The sequence below is a fragment of the Triturus cristatus genome, chromosome 1_1 (genome assembly GCF_964204655.1).
Source record: "Triturus cristatus chromosome 1_1, aTriCri1.1, whole genome shotgun sequence".
Classification (NCBI taxonomy): Eukaryota; Metazoa; Chordata; class Amphibia; order Caudata; family Salamandridae; genus Triturus; species Triturus cristatus.
The window spans coordinates 114,263,230-114,283,582 of NC_140579.1; the positions used below are offsets into that span (position 1 = coordinate 114,263,230).

General features: G+C 47.1%; 1 protein-coding gene across 1 annotated transcript in view; it reads left to right on the forward strand.

The window, feature by feature from the left end:
• Window positions 1–20,353, forward strand: part of LOC146869700 (uncharacterized) — a 664,652-nt gene that overhangs the window by 298,859 nt on the left and 345,440 nt on the right. Inside the window, exon 11 of the mRNA XM_085640198.1 lies at window positions 10,228–10,362. Coding sequence (XP_085496324.1) covers window positions 10,228–10,362 — 135 coding nt within the window. The remainder of the gene's footprint in view (window positions 1–10,227; window positions 10,363–20,353) is intronic.

Sequence of the window (20,353 nt, forward strand, 5' to 3'; positions counted from 1 at the left end):
TCACCGGCCAGTCCTCGCCCTCTAAAACCTTCGTTTGATAGAGGGCGGGCATACACCTGGAGACAGGGATGCACTTCTAAACTAAGGAGTGGGGGCCCGTGAGATGGAAAGTGAAGTTAAATATCATTATAGTTACCAGAAGGTGAATTTTAATGTGGCCAATAACTATGTGATGCTAAAAAAAAGACGGTGAGTGGGGTATTTAGTGTCCCCTAACCGTCTCGTGGATGGTCAACATGTTTCTGCCATGTAGGCCCGAACGGGTCCAGGGCATTCATCAGGACCTAAGTTTAAACTGGGGGCTCCGTTCTTACCAACAAGTAGCAAGAAAATACCACTGTGCGGGTGTGGCAAAGGCCGCACTCCGTTTCCTAAATGGCTTCCAAACGTCAAGCCTGAAGGGAGATAAAATTGAACAAACATATATATATATATATATATATATATATATATATATATATAACCTGTAGAGACGGGTCAGAAAAACATTAAATGCGAGACACAATAAAAAGAAACAGCGCATGCGTGAGTTCCTTAAGGTGAGTGACTATTCACGTGACTTGTGTAGGGGTGGGCGGAATTTGCGGAATTAACCTTCGCAAATTATCGCGAGAATGTTTAAAATTATCGCAAACAAGCAGAAATATCGCGAAGATGCGGAAGTTTTTTTCCGGCATGTTCGCGAGATTTTCTGCATGGTTGCGGGTCGCCAACTTACCCATGTGGTTGCTTGCGGGCGCGGCCATCTTGATTTGAGTTGTTCTCGCGGTGCATGATCGCGAGAAGAAAGACGTGATCGCGCGACGCATGACGTCACTGCGGGCGCGAACTGTCGCGAGACAGCGCAAATGGCTAAAAACAATACAACATCTCATGGAGAACGCGACCGGATCAAGAAAACTTGTCGGCGAACGCAGGGATTCAGGTAAGGCGATCGCGCGCGCGCGAGAATGTATTATTTTACAGCGCGAGCAAGAAACAAATTATCGCCAAGCTGCGGAAACCGGAATTTTTGACATTTTCGCGCTCTCCGCGGAACGCAAAAATGTCAAATTATCGCAATTTCCGCGAACGGAACGAAATTTTTGCCCAGGCCTAGACTTGTGCCACACTATGTGTGTACACAAACAGATCGAGAGTGATGAGAGCATAATAGCTCTCATGGGTCTTACCCTAGTTGAAACAACTGTTCGTTCTGGAGGGAGAGAAGGTAAACCAAAGTTTCCATAAAACAAAATGTGGGAGAGGATTTTCCACATACGTGTAGAACACGCTCATCCACACAGTAACGAACCAGAAGGGTCCAGTTACAGCATTCACTGCATTCATACTCTTACTGTCTCAGGAAAAGAATCCCACGATCATCCTATGTTGCTGCTCCAAGTCCTCCTGAATGTAGGAATAAGGCCGCAGGGTCGGTGTTTATATAGTGCGCTCGTGACTTAATTAGGTGTATGCCCGCCCTCTATCAAACAAAGGTTTTAGAGGGCGAGGGCTGGCCGATGATGAAGCATGACACCAGGTGGTGTGTGAGATCAGTCTGTCACTTTTTGTGAGATGTCCCCACTCACAATGGTTTTATAACTGTAGCAGGGTCTAAACTCACTAGGAGCAGCTTTTTTGTGGTAAACATTTAGTTATGGAGGCCGCTCGCTCCTAGAACCCCACACCTCCTGTTCCCTCCTCCACACATTGTGGAGTCCTTTTGTGATTACAAACAGAAAGGAAACGGCCACCTACATCCCAATAATCCTCCGTTACTGCACGTACACAGAGGATAAACATTAAACAGAATATCGTTCCCGAGCATAAAGCAAATAGGCAATCGAACATGTAACATTAGAGCATCAGTCCAATGAGATTTTAGTCCAGTATATTTTCAAAAGATATTCTTCTTTATTTTCTTATTTCTCAAAAGTTCTCCTCTTGTTCATTACACATTGATTCATAGTAACAAATTGGCGTAGATCTTATAACCAAGTTGTAGCCTGTAGCCAACACGTGTTTCGTCTTGGGTTAATGACCCAGCGACTTCCTCAGGGCAGGGACAATTTATTTGAGAAACCAATTCGCCACACCTCAGGTAAAACCTGTATGTGGTCTCATACAGTATGGGTCTAAATACAACTGGTATCCATCATGGATCAAAAGTACGTATATGTGCAAATATCTTGGTCAGACTGTAATTCAGTCAAGGCATTTGTGGTAAAAAATGTTACATATCAAAAATCGGAGAGTACTCCCGTCGTCATCATAACTTCGTTTGTACGTTTCACTCTCAAAAACGAAGTTATGTTGGCGACGGGAGTACTCTCCAATTTTTGATTTTCGTTTAGTAGGGAAAGTTGTGGGGAGGCTTTCAAAGTCTTACCCCCCGCCCTTTCCATTTGTTTGGTAACATCGTCCCAGTATGCTCGCGCATCTGGGCAGTCCCAGATGTGGAAAAAGGTTTCCTTTTGGTGACACTGTCTAAGACACAGAGGGTCCATCCTGCTATCCATTTTGACTAAGACCCCCGCATCTAGGTAAACACGGTGCAGGACCTTCAATTGGACCAGGCGTACTCTCATGGGGATAGTCACTTCTCGGGGAGAGGCCAGTGCATCCCGCCAATCGTCATCTTCCAGTTCGCCCAGGTCCGTCTCCCAATATTGCCGCAGACGTACCAAGGGGTCCGGGCAGTTATTTATTAACTTTTTATACGTGAGAGATATGGCTTTTTTGTTCATGGGATCAAGTAATAGCCTATCTTCCAGTGGAGTGGCCACAGGCAGTGGGTCATCCCTGGGCAGCACCGCTCTGATCGCGTGACTGATCTGTAAATATCGAAATGTTTCGGTCTGTGCGAGTTGGTATTTCTGCTGAAGGTCTGCAAAGGTGGCCAGTCTCCCCGAAATCCACATGTCCCCCACCGTTGAGATGCCAATAAGGTCCCACTTATCAAACCCGGGGCAGGTGCTGAGGTGACCCAAGAAATCTGGTTCCCAGAGTGGTGTAGCTCGTGTGAGTTTATTATGCCAGCCCAGTTGCCTATTTACCCTATACCATGTGTCAATTGTGCACGCGGTGGGCCCGTGAGGTTTAACTTCCGGGGGTCTGTGTACAGTGCCCTGTTTTATCCCCTCTGTCCCATAAGCCACCAGTCTGTATGGAAATTCGGGTCGTCCTTGGGCCCTATGTGCCCATCTGTTGACCGTGACCAGTTGGGACACCTGGTAGTAAAGTCTAATATCAGGTAATGCAATGCCCCTTTCGTACCACCCCGCCATTAGTTTTTTCATGCCAATCCGTGGAGCTCGGCCGTCCCACAGCAGAGCACGCATTGCACGTTCGTTGTTGGCAAAATAGGTGTTGGGGATTTTATCAGGGGCGTTCTGCAACACATACAGGAGGCGTGGTAGTGCTAGCATTTTAAAAAGGGCTGCATGTCCCAAGAGAGTGAGGGGGAGAGAGCGCCAGTGTTTGACTTTGGCGCGGAAACGTGCCAGCGGTTCAAGCAGATTCGTCTTATAAAATAGGTCCGGATCAGTTGTAATGTATATGCCTAGATATCGGAAGCCCCTCAGTGCCACAGGGATGTCGTAGCCTCTTGGGTTACATGGTGGTGTCCCCCATAGTACATATAGTTGAGACTTGGTCCAGTTGATGGTGTACCAAATATGTGGAATATGTGAAGGACCCGCCGGAGGGACTGTGACGGTGAAGCCATGTATAAGAGGATATAGTCCGCGTATAGCGAAATGCAGTCTTCATGGTTCTCCGACCACTTCAGACCACAAATCAGGGGCTCGAGCATCAGGGCAAAAATTAAGGGCGATGGGGGACACCCCTGCTTGGTTTCCCTTTCTAGCTGAAACTGTCTGGAGGTGTGTTTGTTCACCACAACTTGGGCGATCAGGCAGGCATACAGTAGCTGGACCCATTTTATGAAGTTAGGTCTGAATCCCATTCACTCTAATACTGCAAAAAGGAAATCCCACTCAATAGTATCGAAAGCCATTTTGGCATCTAGTGATAGCAGGGTTGCGTCCTCCCTAATCGTCTGGCGTCTACCCAACACCCCATTTAGTCATCTTAAGTTCAGGGCAGTGTTTCGCCCAGGCATGAAGCCGGATTGGTCCAGATGTATCAGTCCGGTGATATGGGGAATAAGTCGAACAGGTGACTTTAATAGTCGAAAGCAATTCTGCTGCAGTGAGCGGCGTGGTTGTCCCGTAGATGTTTATACTGATGTGAAATAAGTAGAAAATGTGTCCGCGATCCGCTGGGGATCGGTGATTGCCTCTCCATTGGACCCACGCAGTAGATGAACCCATCTTGATAGCTGCTCCCTTTTTTCTAGCAAGGCAAGGAGCTTGCCTGTTCTCTCCCCATGCTCGTATATCTTATGACAGGTTGACTTGTACTTCCTCTTGGCAACATCTGTAAGGAGATGCTTGTAGTCGAGGCGCATGACTGCCAAGGAGTGCTGCGCATCCTGGTCAGGGGTGAGTGCAAGTGCCCTTTTCCTACGTAGGATATCTTGCTCGAGCTGTTTTATGTGTTTGCCGAGTTCTCTTTTATGGCCGACCATCAATGCAAGAGCACTGCCCTAACGCACTCCAGAGAATTTGGGCTGAGGAGATGTCCTACTTTTTCTTGGAAATACAGGTCGGTCTCTTTAATCAATGTCTCCTTGATATGCGGTATCTTGAACGCCCAGGGGTTTATGGTCAGAGTTGTGCATCGTGAGGGGGAGCCAATTGTCATCTTAGTAATGATAGGAGAGTGATCTGAGATACCGCAACGGGACTCAGAGAACTCATGGATATCCTGTTCGTGTGTGAACATGTGATCGATCCGTGATTGGCTGTTATGGGCCCCGGAGTGGAACTTAAATTGTGAAGTGGTGGGGTTGAGTCGTCGCCAGATATCAGCAAGGCCCATGGCGGACAGGAATTCAGCAAGTTGGAATCCCCCCAAAGGGTCCCTGCGAGGCGGGAGGCGATCTATGGTGCCATCCACTGCAAGGTTTAAGTCCCTCCCAGCACTAGTAAGCCAAGCTGAAGATCGAGAAGGAATTTTCCTAGATCCTGCAACATGGGATGCTGTAGCCCATGGAGGGCACAGGTCGATATAAAATTGAGTGCCTACCCTTCCCAGGTGCCGGATAGCGTGACATATCTGCCTTGCTCCTCAGACCAGGTCTTGTGTATCATGTATGGACAGCTTTTACGTAGGAGTACCCCTGTCCCTCGTGAACCTGATGTAAACCCCACATGTACTGCCAGGTGATACACCCATCTATTCAAGGCCCCGCAGGAGTTACCAACTAGGTGTGTTTCTTGAAGGAGAACGATATCTGGTGCCTGTCTTTTCAGATATTGGAGAACTATCCCTCCTTCAATGTTATCCCCCAGGCCGTTAACTTTCCACGTGAGGCACTTAAGATTTACGTGTGATCCCATACGTGGATAAACAACCGACATGTGTGAAGTCGGAGTGGAGGAATTATAATACTGGTCGCGCCCTGCTGGCGCACCATGTAGGTGTCCGTGCAGTGTAACTGTGAGCCAGACTATTCCATCCTGAAGTGTATGGACAGCCCATTATTAATGAAAATCCGATTGGCCGCACTCTGCTAGTCCTACCAGCGTGTTACCCCAAAGAATTGTGGTCCATGAAGTAGCGTCGGCGGGTACGCCTATGCCAAAAGTTTCAAATTAAAATAAGTGTTGCGTTAGCCATCCCATTATTAATGTACAAGGGTGTCTCTCGTGAATTCCATGTCAACTCAGTGTGAGGATAGATAGTGGCCTGTGTTGTTATGTGAAAATAGTACTGCTGCATAGAACTAGAACTACACAAATTACCTCTCCCAACTCACAGAACTCCCTCTACCCCCCTCCCTGCCTCCCTGCTAGATGGAATCAAGTAACCTGTACCCCCAACAGTGCAGAGTGCCCGTCGCCCACCCAAGCCGTTCATGGGGGAGAACAAGGGCCTAACCCACACCTCTCATCCCAAATAACAAGACATTTCAATAGAGCCTAAGGAATTGTTATATAACACAAATAATACTCATCTCATTCCCTGAGCATGGTTCATGTGGCAAACAAAGTAAGACTAGTCAACGGCGTTCAAGGGTGGAGCCCCATGGCAGAACAGCACACTTCGTTAGTAATGTCAGGTCTACCTCTTGCTCTGCTTCAGTCTGCAGTAGTCAGACACCATCAAGACAGCATCTTTCGAAACTAGGTTGCCTAGTCCGGTACGTGTAGTTCCAACAGATACTTTACATTCCCATGCTCATGGGGACGTTGGAGATACTAGCGGCCGAGGCCTTCAACGTTGTTTGCGCTCCGAGCGTCCACCATCCCCCAATTTCCGCCGTTCAGTGAGCCAGTCCATCACCTTGGCGGTATCCATGAAAAACCAGCTCTTGCCATCAGCCTCCACTCGCAATTTCGTGGGAAAGAACATAGTGTAATTAAAATCGCAATCCCCGATGGCTTTTTTGGCTTCCAAGAAAAAGCGTCTCTGTTTTTGGACATTGTTTGTGAAATCGGGAAAGAAAGTTATTGTGCTGTTCTCGAATCGGATAGGGGGTGCAGTACGGGCCGTGGTCCCTATCCGAGAAGTTGAACACTCTTGCCAAGATTGGACGCGGGGGTGCCTCGGGTCTAGGTCTACCCTCGGGGACCAGGTGGGCTCTCTCAATTGAGATATAGTTGTATAGGCTTTGGACCCATAGATGTTTGGTCACCAGTTCTTCAACAAAGAGGTCTGCGGCCGGGCCCTCTGCCCGCTCGGGAACCCCCAGGATACGAATGTTATGTCTCCCTGACCTCCCCTCATAGTCGTCCAGCTGGAACATCAGGAGTTCCGTCTTTTGCTGCAATTCTAGAATTTTCTTGCCCATACATGATACGTCAGAGACCAATTCTTGGATGGTGCTCTCTACTTCCTTCACCCGAGAGTCCATATTGTGGAGATCAGCTCTGAGGAGGGAGATATCAGTGGCCACGGAATCAATGCGGCCCTCTAGCAAAGTGTTGGACCCCACTGATGGAGGCCAGCACATCTTGGAGCGTGGGTGAAATCTGCTCCTCTCCATGCACTTGCGTGAGTTGTTCCAGTTCTAACATTATAGGACCCCCTTCTGCAGCCTTGAGGGAGGCAAATTTATCCATTTTCTGTGCGTCGATCGGCTGCCTTTGGATGACACCATTCTGGTCCTAGGGTCACAGGGTCACAGCCCAGCGATACTTGCCGCCGCCTACCACAGTACACACTGCGTGGCCGGTAGGGTTTTCCACTCTGCTGTGAATCTATCGTCCAACTGGGAGAATCTGGGAGGTCACAGGCTCCAGGTAGGTTAACACGCTGATGATCGTCTTAGCACAGGATGGTCAGGGGAACAGGCCCGTGCTGCACAGGTCTCCACTGGCTGCAGATCTAATGACCTGCATTTCTCCCCCTGCGCTATCGGCTTTTTCATCATGGGACACCCCGCAGCCCGTTGGTAGCCGTTTGAGTACAGTGGCAAGTGTCAGTGGTAGAAGAGCTGGCTGCAAATCAATTACTGGTTCTGGCGGCTGTGATCGCGATGGCCCCCTTCTATACAGTAGGGCAATGGCTTCTGGTCAACATATCGGGCCAGGCCGGATTCCGCAGAGCCCCCCGCTTCTCTCCTCGCCCAGGCAAGGTGAAGTCTTTGGCAGCTAGCCCCAGCACCGGCGGCAGTACTTCAGGTCTTGTTGTGAATCACTTGCTGGTTCTGGCGCCTTTTATCGCGTTCGCCCCCTCTATACAGCCATGCAATAACTTCTGGTGAATATGTCATGGCCCGGCCGGATTCCACATGCCTCCCGCTTCTCACAGCGCCCAGGGGAGGTGAAGTTGTTGGCAGCCAGCCCCAGCACCGGATGCAGCATGTCAGGCATCCACAGCACAACACTACCACTCCCGCCGCGGGGAAGTCTTCCGCTGCGGGGGGTTGTCGCGCTCAAGGTCACTTTTTGTTGTGGGAGGGGGTCGTGCACTTCTCCTCCAGCGCAGGCCCCACACCAGAATATGCCCCCTCTCCTCAGCAGGTCCGCCACGCAAGGCCGCGGTCTCAACGGGCCGCAGGATCACCGGTATGCAGTTTTTTTTTCCAGATCCGCTGCACACGGCGATCTAATCAAGCCAAAAGTGGTATGCTCAAAGCTCAGGGTCTGTACACATTGCGGGGCGGGGGGGGGGGTCGCGCACTCCATACGTCAGCTCACATCTGGCAACTGCGTCACGCCAGGCTGGGCTGGCAGTCATGGGCTCGTGGCTGTCTCCGGACGACAGTAGAAGAGTGAGTATGTCCCGGGGACGGATATAGACCAGGATATTGTGGAATTTAAGGTCGTGGGCAGCGGAGCTGCTTCAGCAGGCGGCCATCTTCGTCGGCTGTCGGCCACGCCCCCAGTCAGCTACTTTTAGTCCAGCTTTTCCTCTCCTTCCTCTTTGTTTCTTGTTACTCCATCCTCCCCTCACCTGCTACTCCCTTATTTTCTCCAAGCTGTGATCAAGGCTGAAACTAACCTGCTGTTGTGATAGTAAGATGGAGGGGGCACAGTGCACTGGAGCCAGTAGTGTATGAATGAGGGTACTAGCAAGAGGCACCTCATTCTCTTCCTTTGTGCCTGCATTGACTAGTAGCTAATTCCATCAGAATGCCTAAACTCTCAGAATAAAACATACAGTTCTCCTATTCTCTATTCCTCCCATACACTGAGGTTGCCTCATGCTCAGTTTTGTACTAGCCTGGCCAGTATTTTAGGCACTGAGTGTTGGATTGTTCCTACTGGAGCAGGGTCAAGATGGATTTGCATATGGCTTGGTCCAAACTATGGTGGCATGGTGAGACAAATTATGCACTTTTCTGCAGCCCGAGTAATTACTGGTGGCCGAGACTAATTCAAAAATTCCACCCAACACTTTTTTGTATACTTCAATGTGATGGCCTAAGTGTAAGAGGTGTGCCAAGGTGTGGGTCCCGTGCACACTGTGTCGCTGGAACCAAGCTCCTCCCGACTGAAGACCCATAGCATCGGCAAAACTGGTTTTGGGTTGCTTGTATCCCAGTTAAGAGAGGACCTCGTTTGCCGATTCGGGCTACACTGTCCCTATTAGAGGTCGGTCAAGACTGATTTGCATATGGCTAGGTCCAAATTGGGGTGGCATGATGTGCAAACTAATTGCAGCCTTGAGTAATTACCAGTGGATGAGATTAATTCAAGCTTTCTCCCATCACTTTTTATATCCTTCGGTATAATATAAAGAGTACCAGGAGACAAAGCTCTGCTCAGAAGCCCTAGGGCGGGTGCCTTTAAATGAATACCAGGCTGCGTATGTTAAATCCACCTCATGACTGTTTCATCCACTACCAGGCACACATCCTGCTACTCTATCTCACTCCTGCAGGCCTGCTTTTTCTCTTTAGGATGTCTTCCACTTCCTCTTTCTTTCACTTCCTCTTTCTTTCACTTCCTCTTTCTTTCATGTCCTCTTTCGTTCATGTCCTCTTTCTTTCATTTCCTCTTTCTTTCACTTCCTCTTTCTTTCACTTCCTCTTTCTTTCACTTCCTCTTTCTTTCATGTCCTCTTTCTTTCACGTCCTCTTTCTTTCCGCTTGGTCATGGGAAATGTTTATTGTGGAAAAATAAGTGCCAGTCCCCAAAAATGAGTGCTAGTGGCCCCTACTGGCAAACACCACCTCAAATTAAGCACTGGTAAAGGATAGCAAAAACAATGAGGAAATGACTGTAAGTCTGTATTTTTTACACTTGAAGCACAAATGTTAATATGCAAACGTGAAATCATTTAAAACGTATCTAAGAGCTGTCTGAAATATTAATGACTATAACAGAACATACAGGGGCAATTTCCTTGACAAAAAATAACTAGCATGATTTTACAAAAATCCGCTAAATACTTTTGTCCTTTCCAGAATAGCCACACAAATGGCTGTATTTTTAGTAGACACCCTAAAAAGCCTTCAAACACCGATGCTTTATCCGGGTCCTATATTCCCTCCCTCCCTTTCAGCTTAGTTCTGCTGACGGTGTTGGTGCGGATTGTTTTTTTGTCATCTACCATATTTTTTTTTTGCAAATCTTGACTCACACTGTACATTAAAAAAAGTGTGTAATTCTTAAAGCCCAAGAATATGTGCTTTGCCAGCTGCAATGTGAGATGTTTCTCCTCTTGCAGAAGGACCACTGGAGACAGATGCTAGAGGAAGTGACTCCCAGTGTGCTGTTCAGCTGGAAAGCAAAGAAGCGCCTCGAAGCTAACACTTTATCTGTTGATCTAGCGAACAGTGCTGTCCACCGCCCTGAATTACCAGTGTGTGTAGTATTGCTATTTCCATTCTTGAACTTACATGTAGCTGCTCACACAGGCCACTAGGACAGAAAAAGCACTGGCAAAGCCAGAATACCCGATTTTAATGTTGGGTCGTGTGCAAACACAGGCATTTAGGAGTGCTCATTTGCAAATGCCTCTGTTTGTATGCATTAGCATGTTAAAGCCAATGCTTGTTATCTTTGTACATGGATGTTTACACTTCAGTGAGGCTGGAGCTGTTTTTGTCAGTTTAGGAAAAGCAGGGTATCCTGTCTCCCGGGGGCACATCTCCTTTCAGTATGGACTATGAGGGCGAAGAAGGACGACATGGTAGGCAGGGTGGGTGAAATTTGGTTAATTTACTTTGCAGAAATGAAGCAAAGTATCCCTAAATAATTATGGGAAATTATGTGTTATAGAAGAAATGCCGGGCCAGCATTTTGGGCTATCACTTACTGTGAAATGCATTCACGCGTCTATTTTGGATGTTAGAATACATTTTGTGCCAGAAGAAAAACTGGTAAAAAAACAGCACAAAATAACACATATCTTAAAGAAGAGCCACTTGGGTTCTGTTCATTTGCGTTGTCCCCATGCTCCGGCAATAGGACTTTTACCTCATCGAAATCTCATTCTCAAGTAAGTGACGTGGCGTAATGGCGTAATCTTCAGGATTTCATCCAACAAGCGTAGCACAAATGCTGGACATTGTGTAAGATTCTACCAGCGTAACCAATATTTCAGTACTCATTGAAGTCTATTTACTAAGATTTAACACGTGTTTGTATCACAATAGTAAAGCAAACCGACACACATATTGTGGTACTAATTTACTTAGACTCAAATTTACTCGAAAGTAGCACAAACCAGTGCATAGAGCTGCTTTGCATTCCTTAGCGCCAAGGAGGCATACCATGGGTGGTGCATGGGCGTTCCCTTGCAACCATCCAAGGTTTCTGATGTTAAGCCCTATTTATTTTAAAAAGTAGACAAGGTTTAGCGTCAGTAAATAGCGCCTACTTCAACCAGGTGCTATCATGACGGAATGCTTTCATTTTTCCTTTCATTTCCGACTTTGCGTGTGAGCTGCAATGTACAGCACACAGTGGGGAACGTTTCAAGCGAGTCCCAGCATTGTATTTTGCATTGAAAGGGTATCCTTCCAGAACAAAATTCATGCTAGACTCAAGGAGACACCTTTGCACTATGGTGCAAAGGTGTGTCCGTGGCGTGCAGCACCACAATTCTGCGCCGGCACTAGGGAGAGGGGAGGAGAGTGCCATAGGGGCATATCAACAAGGGCTTTATCTCTGCTTTTTTGGCTTTAAAAGCCAAAAAAGGGGAGATAAAACCAGCGCCCTATCAACAACAGGGTGCTAACACCTAAATTTGCATGTTAGCACCATTTTACTCTACGCTTCCCCTTGCATCTCTAATGAGATGCAAAGGGGGCGTTCCTTAGTAAAATAATAGGAGAAATGTCGCTAAGCGACATTTCTCCTATTATCAAGAATGTCGCTAACCCTGTTAGAGACAAAAAAAGCAGCGCTAACCGCGGTTAACGCTGCTTTTTTACGTCTGCTAATTTTCAGACTTAGCCATGATATCCTATGGAAGGAGGATATCATGGCTAAGTTTGCCTGTCCCTATCAACAAGGTAACGTGTGATTATCGCTGGGTTTCCAGCGATAATCTCACGTTAGCCTGTTAGCGTGAGGATTTTTATCGCTATTGAGATAAGCGTTGCTAATAGCACGCTATCTCAGCGATAAAAATTCACGCTAGCCGGCGATAATTATCCTCACGCTAAGAGCGCTGAGCGATAATTATCGCCGGTTGTTGTTGATATGCCCCATAGTTCTGTAAATATGTTGCTCTCCTGCTCTCTCCTTCTCGTGCAGTAGATTTCAGCATTTGTGGCTGCTGTACTGCGTTGTGTGACAAACAAGTAAATCTGGCCCCTTGTGTCTCTCTCTAAATCTGTAGTGACCCAACATGCCTCTCTGACACCACAGCTCCCCATTGGCCTGTATTGGGGTGCATCCTGCAAGCAGCCTTTGGGCCCTCTGTCATCTGTTCCAGTAAGTCTGTAGGTCTGTCCCACACCTACAATATACATCTGTCTGCATCCCATTTACGCCCTTTGTCATCTCAAACAAAAGTCTGTCCAATTATGAAGCTGTGTGTAAGGAATCTGCTGTGGCCTTCTTTGACATTTATCAGCATTGACACCAGTCGTCACACCTCTGATGGCTGCCTTCATTCACACTAGCGCACCTCCGATGGCTGCTTTCATTCACACTAGCTCACCTCCGATGGCAGCCTTCATTCATACTAGCACACACACACTAGCACACCTCCGATGGCTGCCTTCATTCACACTAGCACACCTCCGATGGCTGCCTTCATTCACACTAGCTCACCTCCGATAGCAGCCTTCATTCATACTAGCACACACACACTAGCACACCTCCGATGGCTGCCTTCATTCACACTAGCACACCTCCGATGGCTGCCTTCATTCACACTAGCACACCTCCGATGGCTGCCTTCATTCACACTAGCGCACCTCCGATGGCTGCCTTCATTCACACTAGCTCACCTCCGATGGCAGCCTTCATTCATACTAGCACACACACACTAGCACACCTCCGATGGCTGCCTTCATTCACACTAGCACACCTCCGATGGCTGCCTTCATTCACACTAGCTCACCTCCGATGGCTGCCTTCATTCACACTAGCACACCTCCGATGGCTGCCTTCATTCACACTAGCACACCTCCGATGGCTGCCTTCATTCACACTAGCACACCTCCGATGGCTGCCTTCATTCACACTAGCACACCTCCGATGGCTGCCTTCATTCACACTAGCTCACCTCCGATGGCTGCCTTCATTCACACTAGCTCACCTCCGATGGCTGCCTTCATTCACACTAGCACACCTCCGATGGCTGCCTTCATTCACACTAGCTCACCTCCGATGGCTGCCTTCATTCACACTAGCACACCTCCGATGGCTGCCTTCATTCACACTAGCACACCTCCGATGGCTGCCTTCATTCACACTAGCACACCTCCGATGGCTGCCTTCATTCACACTAGCTCACCTCCGATGGCTGCCTTCATTCACACTAGCACACCTCCGATGGCTGCCTTCATTCACACTAGCTCACCTCCGATAGCAGCCTTCATTCATACTAGCACACACACACTAGCACACCTCCGATGGCTGCCTTCATTCACACTATCGCACCTCCGATGGCTGCCTTCATTCACACTAGCACACCTCCGATGGCTGCCTTCATTCACACTAGCACACACACACTAGCACACCTCCGATGGCTGCCTTCATTCACACTAGCACACCTCCGATGGCTGCCTTCATTCACACTAGCACACCTCCGATGGCTGCCTTCATTCACACTAGCGCACCTCCGATGGCTGCCTTCATTCACACTAGCTCACCTCCGATGGCAGCCTTCATTCATACTAGCACACACACACTAGCACACCTCCGATGGCTGCCTTCATTCACACTAGCACACCTCCGATGGCTGCCTTCATTCACACTAGCTCACCTCCGATGGCTGCCTTCATTCACACTAGCACACCTCCGATGGCTGCCTTCATTCACACTAGCACACCTCCGATGGCTGCCTTCATTCACACTAGCACACCTCCGATGGCTGCCTTCATTCACACTAGCTCACCTCCGATGGCTGCCTTCATTCACACTAGCTCACCTCCGATGGCTGCCTTCATTCACACTAGCACACCTCCGATGGCTGCCTTCATTCACACTAGCACACCTCCGATGGCTGCCTTCATTCACACTAGCACACCTCCGATGGCTGCCTTCATTCACACTAGCTCACCTCCGATGGCTGCCTTCATTCACACTAGCACACCTCCGATGGCTGCCTTCATTCACACTAGCTCACCTCCGATAGCAGCCTTCATTCATACTAGCACACACACACTAGCACACCTCCGATGGCTGCCTTCATTCACACTATCGCACCTCCGATGGCTGCCTTCATTCACACTAGCACACCTCCGATGGCTGCCTTCATTCACACTAGCTCACCTCCGATGGCTGCCTTCATTCACACTAGCACACCTCCGATGGCTGCCTTCATTCACACTAGCACACCTCCGATGGCTGCCTTCATTCACACTAGCACACCTCCGATGGCTGCCTTCATTCACACTAGCACACCTCCGATGGCTGCCTTCATTCACACTAGCTCACCTCCGATGGCTGCCTTCATTCACACTAGCTCACCTCCGATGGCTGCCTTCATTCACACTAGCACACCTCCGATGGCTGCCTTCATTCACACTAGCTCACCTCCGATAGCAGCCTTCATTCATACTAGCACACACACACTAGCACACCTCCGATGGCTGCCTTCATTCACACTAGCACACCTCTGATACCTACTAAAACTATAACATGTTTTTCTTTACATCTCACAGATTAAACTTCACTAAAATCCACCTAGAAAATTCAACACAAAGATTTAAGTACACAACAACAATAAAATCAACATAATAAAAAATACATCACAAAGTAAGTATATGACAACCAACAAATAAAGTAAAGTATTTAAAAGTAATGCATTTAATAAAAAAGCAAACCAGAGAGAACAAATACTTTTCTCCTAACAGCTTCTACAGAAGTCAACAAAACCACAACAAAAGACACCTCATCAACTACAATTAGTAAGTATTATTTTTTTAACTAAATAAAAATAGAGAAAAAAAATCGAAATAATCAAATTTGCTAAAACTATACCCTTTTCTTTTACATTTCACCGATTACACTTCACTAAAACTCCACCTAAAAAACTTAAAACAAGGATTAACTTTAAAAACAAGGACAGAATCAACATTAAAGAAAAATATAAAACTTAGGGCCCCATTACGATACGATAACCGTAAACGGGACCGACCGCCAGAGGTGTGGTGGCCCCACTAGGCCAATTAGGATGTGACTGCCACCCTGGCGGTCGCATCCCGCATCTTTTACATTGCGTCGGGCGGTGCAGTAAGCAGCACCCGCCGCAATGTCAAATTTGCATGTTGGCATACACAACGTGACAGGCACCGCGCGGTCCCTGCCACTTGTGCACGCCAATGAAGGGGGGTACCATGAGTACCCCCAAGTGAACCACCCACCTCCCACCCCCCTCCGGCCCGCAACGGGTCCCCAAAGTCATTTACCATATGCCTTTCTATGGCGGAGCCTCTGCCATGGAAAAGCATACCCACTGCAGGCATCCTAATATGGATGGCGGTGCCTGCAAGGCACCGCCACCATATTGTGTGCCTTTTCCGGCCGGCCGGCCGGCAATCCGACTAGTGGAAAAGCGGCGAACTGACTTTCTGTCCGCCTTGGTACCCCCCGCCATAGTAATATGGCGGAGGGAGTAAATTGTGCTGTGATGGCGTGCGGATTTCCACCGTCCGCCACCGCCGGCCGGGCGGTGGCGATCCACATGACATCCTAATGGACCCCTAAGTAAGTATATAAATTAAACAACAAATAAAGCAAACTAATAAAAAACTATAAAATAAATACAAATATAGCTAACAAATGCTTCTCTCTTCACAGCTTCTATAAACTTCAACTTAAGTCATAAGTCATAAGTCATAAAATTTATATAGCGCACTACATACCCAGAGGGTTTCAAGGCGCTTGGGGAGGGGAGGGGGGTTATTTGTCAAATATCCACGTTTTAAGTTGTTTTCTGAACGCTAGGTGATTCTGGGTGAGGCGAAGGTAAGCGGGGAGTGAGTTCCATGTTTTGGCAGCCAGGTATGAGAAGGATCTGCCTCCAATGGTGGTTTTGTTGATGCGAGGGACAGTGGCGAATGCTTGGCTGGAAGATCGAAGTTGGCGGGAGGGGGTGTAGAAGGACAGTCGAGAGTTGAGGCAATCTGGTCCGATGTCGTAGAGTGATTTGTGTGCGTGGGTAAGCAGTCGGAAAGTGATCCTCTTATTGACGGGTAGCCAGTGGAGGTCTTTAAGGTGACCCGAGATGTGTTCGTTGCGTGGGATGTCTAATATGAGCCTGGCTGAGGCGTTTTGGATTCGTTGTAGTTTCTTCTGTAGTTTGGCGGTGGTACCTGCGTAGAGGGTGTTTCCGTAGTCCAGTCGGCTCGTGACCAGAGCATGGGTGACTGTTTTCCTTGTTTCAACAACATCAACCAAATAAACTGCATCAACTAAAAATAGTACGTTTTTTTCCTCATCTAAATAAAACTAGAAACTAAATAAAGGAAATAATAAAATTAAAAGTAACAGTTTAATAAAAATAACATTTTGCGCTTAAACCAAGAGAAAAAAAACAGTGAATAAACAACGACTATCAATAAAATATCCATCAAGAAACTTAAAGCAAGACAAATGCAAGTTTATTTTCAAATATAATCATTATACAAACATTCTACTGTTCAGAATTGTATAATTAATAAATATATATAGATGTACATACATTCACAAATGGTAGAAGGAGCAAAATTCATACCTAGACAAAAGGGAAAACTACTTCTGTGCCTAACATGGGCTACACTTATACGCAAGAAACAAAACCCATTGGAAATGTTGTAAATATTACTCCAATTCTTGCTATGGGAGAGCCACTACAGTAGAAACAAATGTAATTAATGTCAGAGAACACAACCATCCCTCCAATGTGACTGAAATCAAGGTCAGAGATGCTCTAGAAACAATCAGAGATGCAAGTACCAACAGACCAGTACCCAAATACTAAAAAACATGTTAACTAGAGTTCCTGAACATGTCACAGGACAACTACCATCCATCCCCACTCTAAAAAAATTAAATGCCAGAACTAAAAGAGCTACAACTCAAACACTACCCACACCCCAAACTATTGCAGAATTAGAAATGTTACCGTAATACCCCATCACCCACAAAGATGAAAAATTCCTTCTTCAGGACAATAACAGTCATGAAAAACAAATTATCATCTTTGCCACCAACAACAACTTACAAAAACTTTAAATATGTGAAATGCGGATGATGGATGGCACATTCAGAGTTTTCCCCAAGCCTTTTTACCAACTATGGGGTCTATTAGGATGGCGGTCGGAAAATCACTCCGACCGTCTTGGTAGCGGGAAAACATGGCCTGCTTGGACCGCGGCATAACCACCGGTCCAATTAGTATGCTCCGCAGTCGAAATCCGACCGCGGCAGTACTATCGCGGCATTTAACATTACGGCGGTTGCTGCTGCCAGCAGCACTGCCGCGATGTCCGAAAAAGCATGTCCAGCATATCCCTGCACTGTGTTGCAGGCACTGCACAGTGCCTGCCACCTGATACAGGGACATGACCCCCCCAGTGCACCCACACCCCCCCTCAAACACATTGGGGGCCCGCAATGGGCCCCCGGAGACATTCTCCGCATGCCTTTCCATGGCGGTTCCAGCACCGCGGAAAGGCTGGCTACCGCCGGCATCATAATCAAGCTGGGGGAGTCTGACACTGCACCGGCCTCATTTTAGCGGTCCAGCTCTGCCCGCCAGGCAAGCGTGCGGACTGCCACTGGCGGAAAAGTGACGGGCGAAAAATCTCACCGCCACGGTCATCACCGCCATGCTAATGGGACCGCCAGTTTTATGGGTTGCGGACACGGGCGGATGACCGCTGCCGGCCCGGCGGTTGCCACTGCCGGCCTGGCGGCGGCCATCCAACCGCCATCCTAATAGACCCCTATATATCATCCATGGGGAATATGAAGACACTAACATATCCGTCATCTACGCACTGCTCCCTAATAAGCAAAACACCACCTACATAGAGCTCCTTACAATACTAAAACAATACACTGACAATGACATTCCACAAAAAATAATCAATGACTTTGAACAAGCAATGATTCAGTCAATTTAAAAAAATATACCCACACACTACAATACAAGGTTGCTATTACCACTTCAACCAAAGTATCTGGAGTCACCTACAAAAATCTACTCTCAGGACCTGATTCCGATCTCGTGTGGAAGGGCTCCGAATCGGATTAAGTTTTACCTAAACCGATGCGGAGCCCTTGTTTCAGACTGATTCCATCCCAATTCCGAACGACCAAGTACGATGCATGGAAACCCTTAGCGCTGATCAAATCGGTTCCGGAAGGCATACGGAGGGATAGAGCCCTCCGAGGCCGAATCGTAGAGCTCTACTGAGTAGGTTTTCCAAGCCAGCAAGTACGATGAACGATTCGGACATCCTTTACGATTTATTTTGCCCGAATCAAAAAGGCTGCCGGAATTGGTCTTTTGGAGCCCATAGCTGGCCCACCTTCACTCGGGCCCCTCCAAATCATGCCTGTGGGGGTACAAATGGATCCCCCTATTCAGAACACGCACAGTGTGGCAGGCACCCAAGGGTGCCCACCACAGGGTGCACGATGATCCCCTACCACCCCTTTTGTCAATGGAAGCCTGTGCACGCGTTCGGTACACAGGCTCTCATTGAAGTCAATGGGAGTCTAACCGAATCGTATCCGGATGCATTCAAATGCATCATACTTGTTCGGTCAGACTTCCCTGACACGAGACATACGGAAAGCATTGCGGACACGAGTCGTATGGGTTGCTTTCCACACGAGATCGGAATAGTATAGATCACACCACCAATAGCAGCATTGCCTACCAAATAAAAAAATTAATAGCCCTGGCCTATGTACCAACAACTGAAGTAGCCAACCATTATAACATACTTCTTGAAATCCCTTTCTATCAAGAAAACAAAGATAAACTAACTGCCTTCCTAGACTACTTTGAAGACACTTGGGTGGGAAGGCTAGATAGGTCAGGGCACCGTAGACAACCAAAGTTCCAAATCCCCTTGTGGAAAGTCTACAATAGCACTCAAGCTCAAAAAGCTAAAACTAACAAAACGGTGGAAGGATGGCATAATGCCTTCAAAACTACAATAGGAAGAGGACAACTAACCTTACACAAACTAATAGAAGCTATCAAAAAAGAACAGAGCTATCAAGAGCTGAGGATAGAACAATACCTATCTGAAATTGGCCCTAAACTCAGTAAACAAACAAAAACAATGTATGAATAAATACAAAACAAAACTAGACTATTTCCAAACACCAAAGGGCTAGAATACCTAGACATGATTGCTAAATCTATACTTTAAACAAAAAACACTACTAAACATCCGTACAAATCGGATCGGGAAAAGTTGTATTTTTCCCATACGAATCGTACTTCACGGGTCGGACGGGACTTGTACGATTTGTATGTAAAAATTTACCGATACGAGTCGGACAGGAAAAAAAAATGCAGGATCGGGAATCAGCCCCATAACTAACACTACATACCACTCTACTTCTATCCAACACTACATCAAACACTTAAAACACTAAACTATCAAAACACACCAAAAATGAACAAATAACGTCCTAACAAATATATTTCCACTACTACTACCTCACCCCTACCCTAAAAGTATATTAAATTTAACTTGCCTTAACCTATGAAACACAGCTCCTAACCGCGAAGTTCTGTCTTCCGAAATGACCTAAAAACTAAACAGATAGACAGAAGAGTGAGGAAATAGGAAAAAAATGGCAGCATAGTAAAAAGGAAAAAAAGATGGACTCTCCATGGACAAAAATTGAGAAATAATAAAAAATATCCCAAAACTTAAAAGTAAATTTTTATTTATTATAATTTTTATTTACCAATGTTCAAAAAATATACAAAAATGTGTAAAATATACATTAGGGTGCCGATTCTGATCCTGTAAAACCCGGGTACAAATGGTCGTACGGAGCATTTTCTCCTTACGACTCGTACCCGGGAATTCTACCTTACAAACCAGCAAGTACGATTCGTACAGAAATACCATTTCCGTACGAATCGTAAAAAACACCGTACGGCTAAAAAATACATACAATTCTGATCCTGGACAGCGCGTACGCAACGTCCGCAC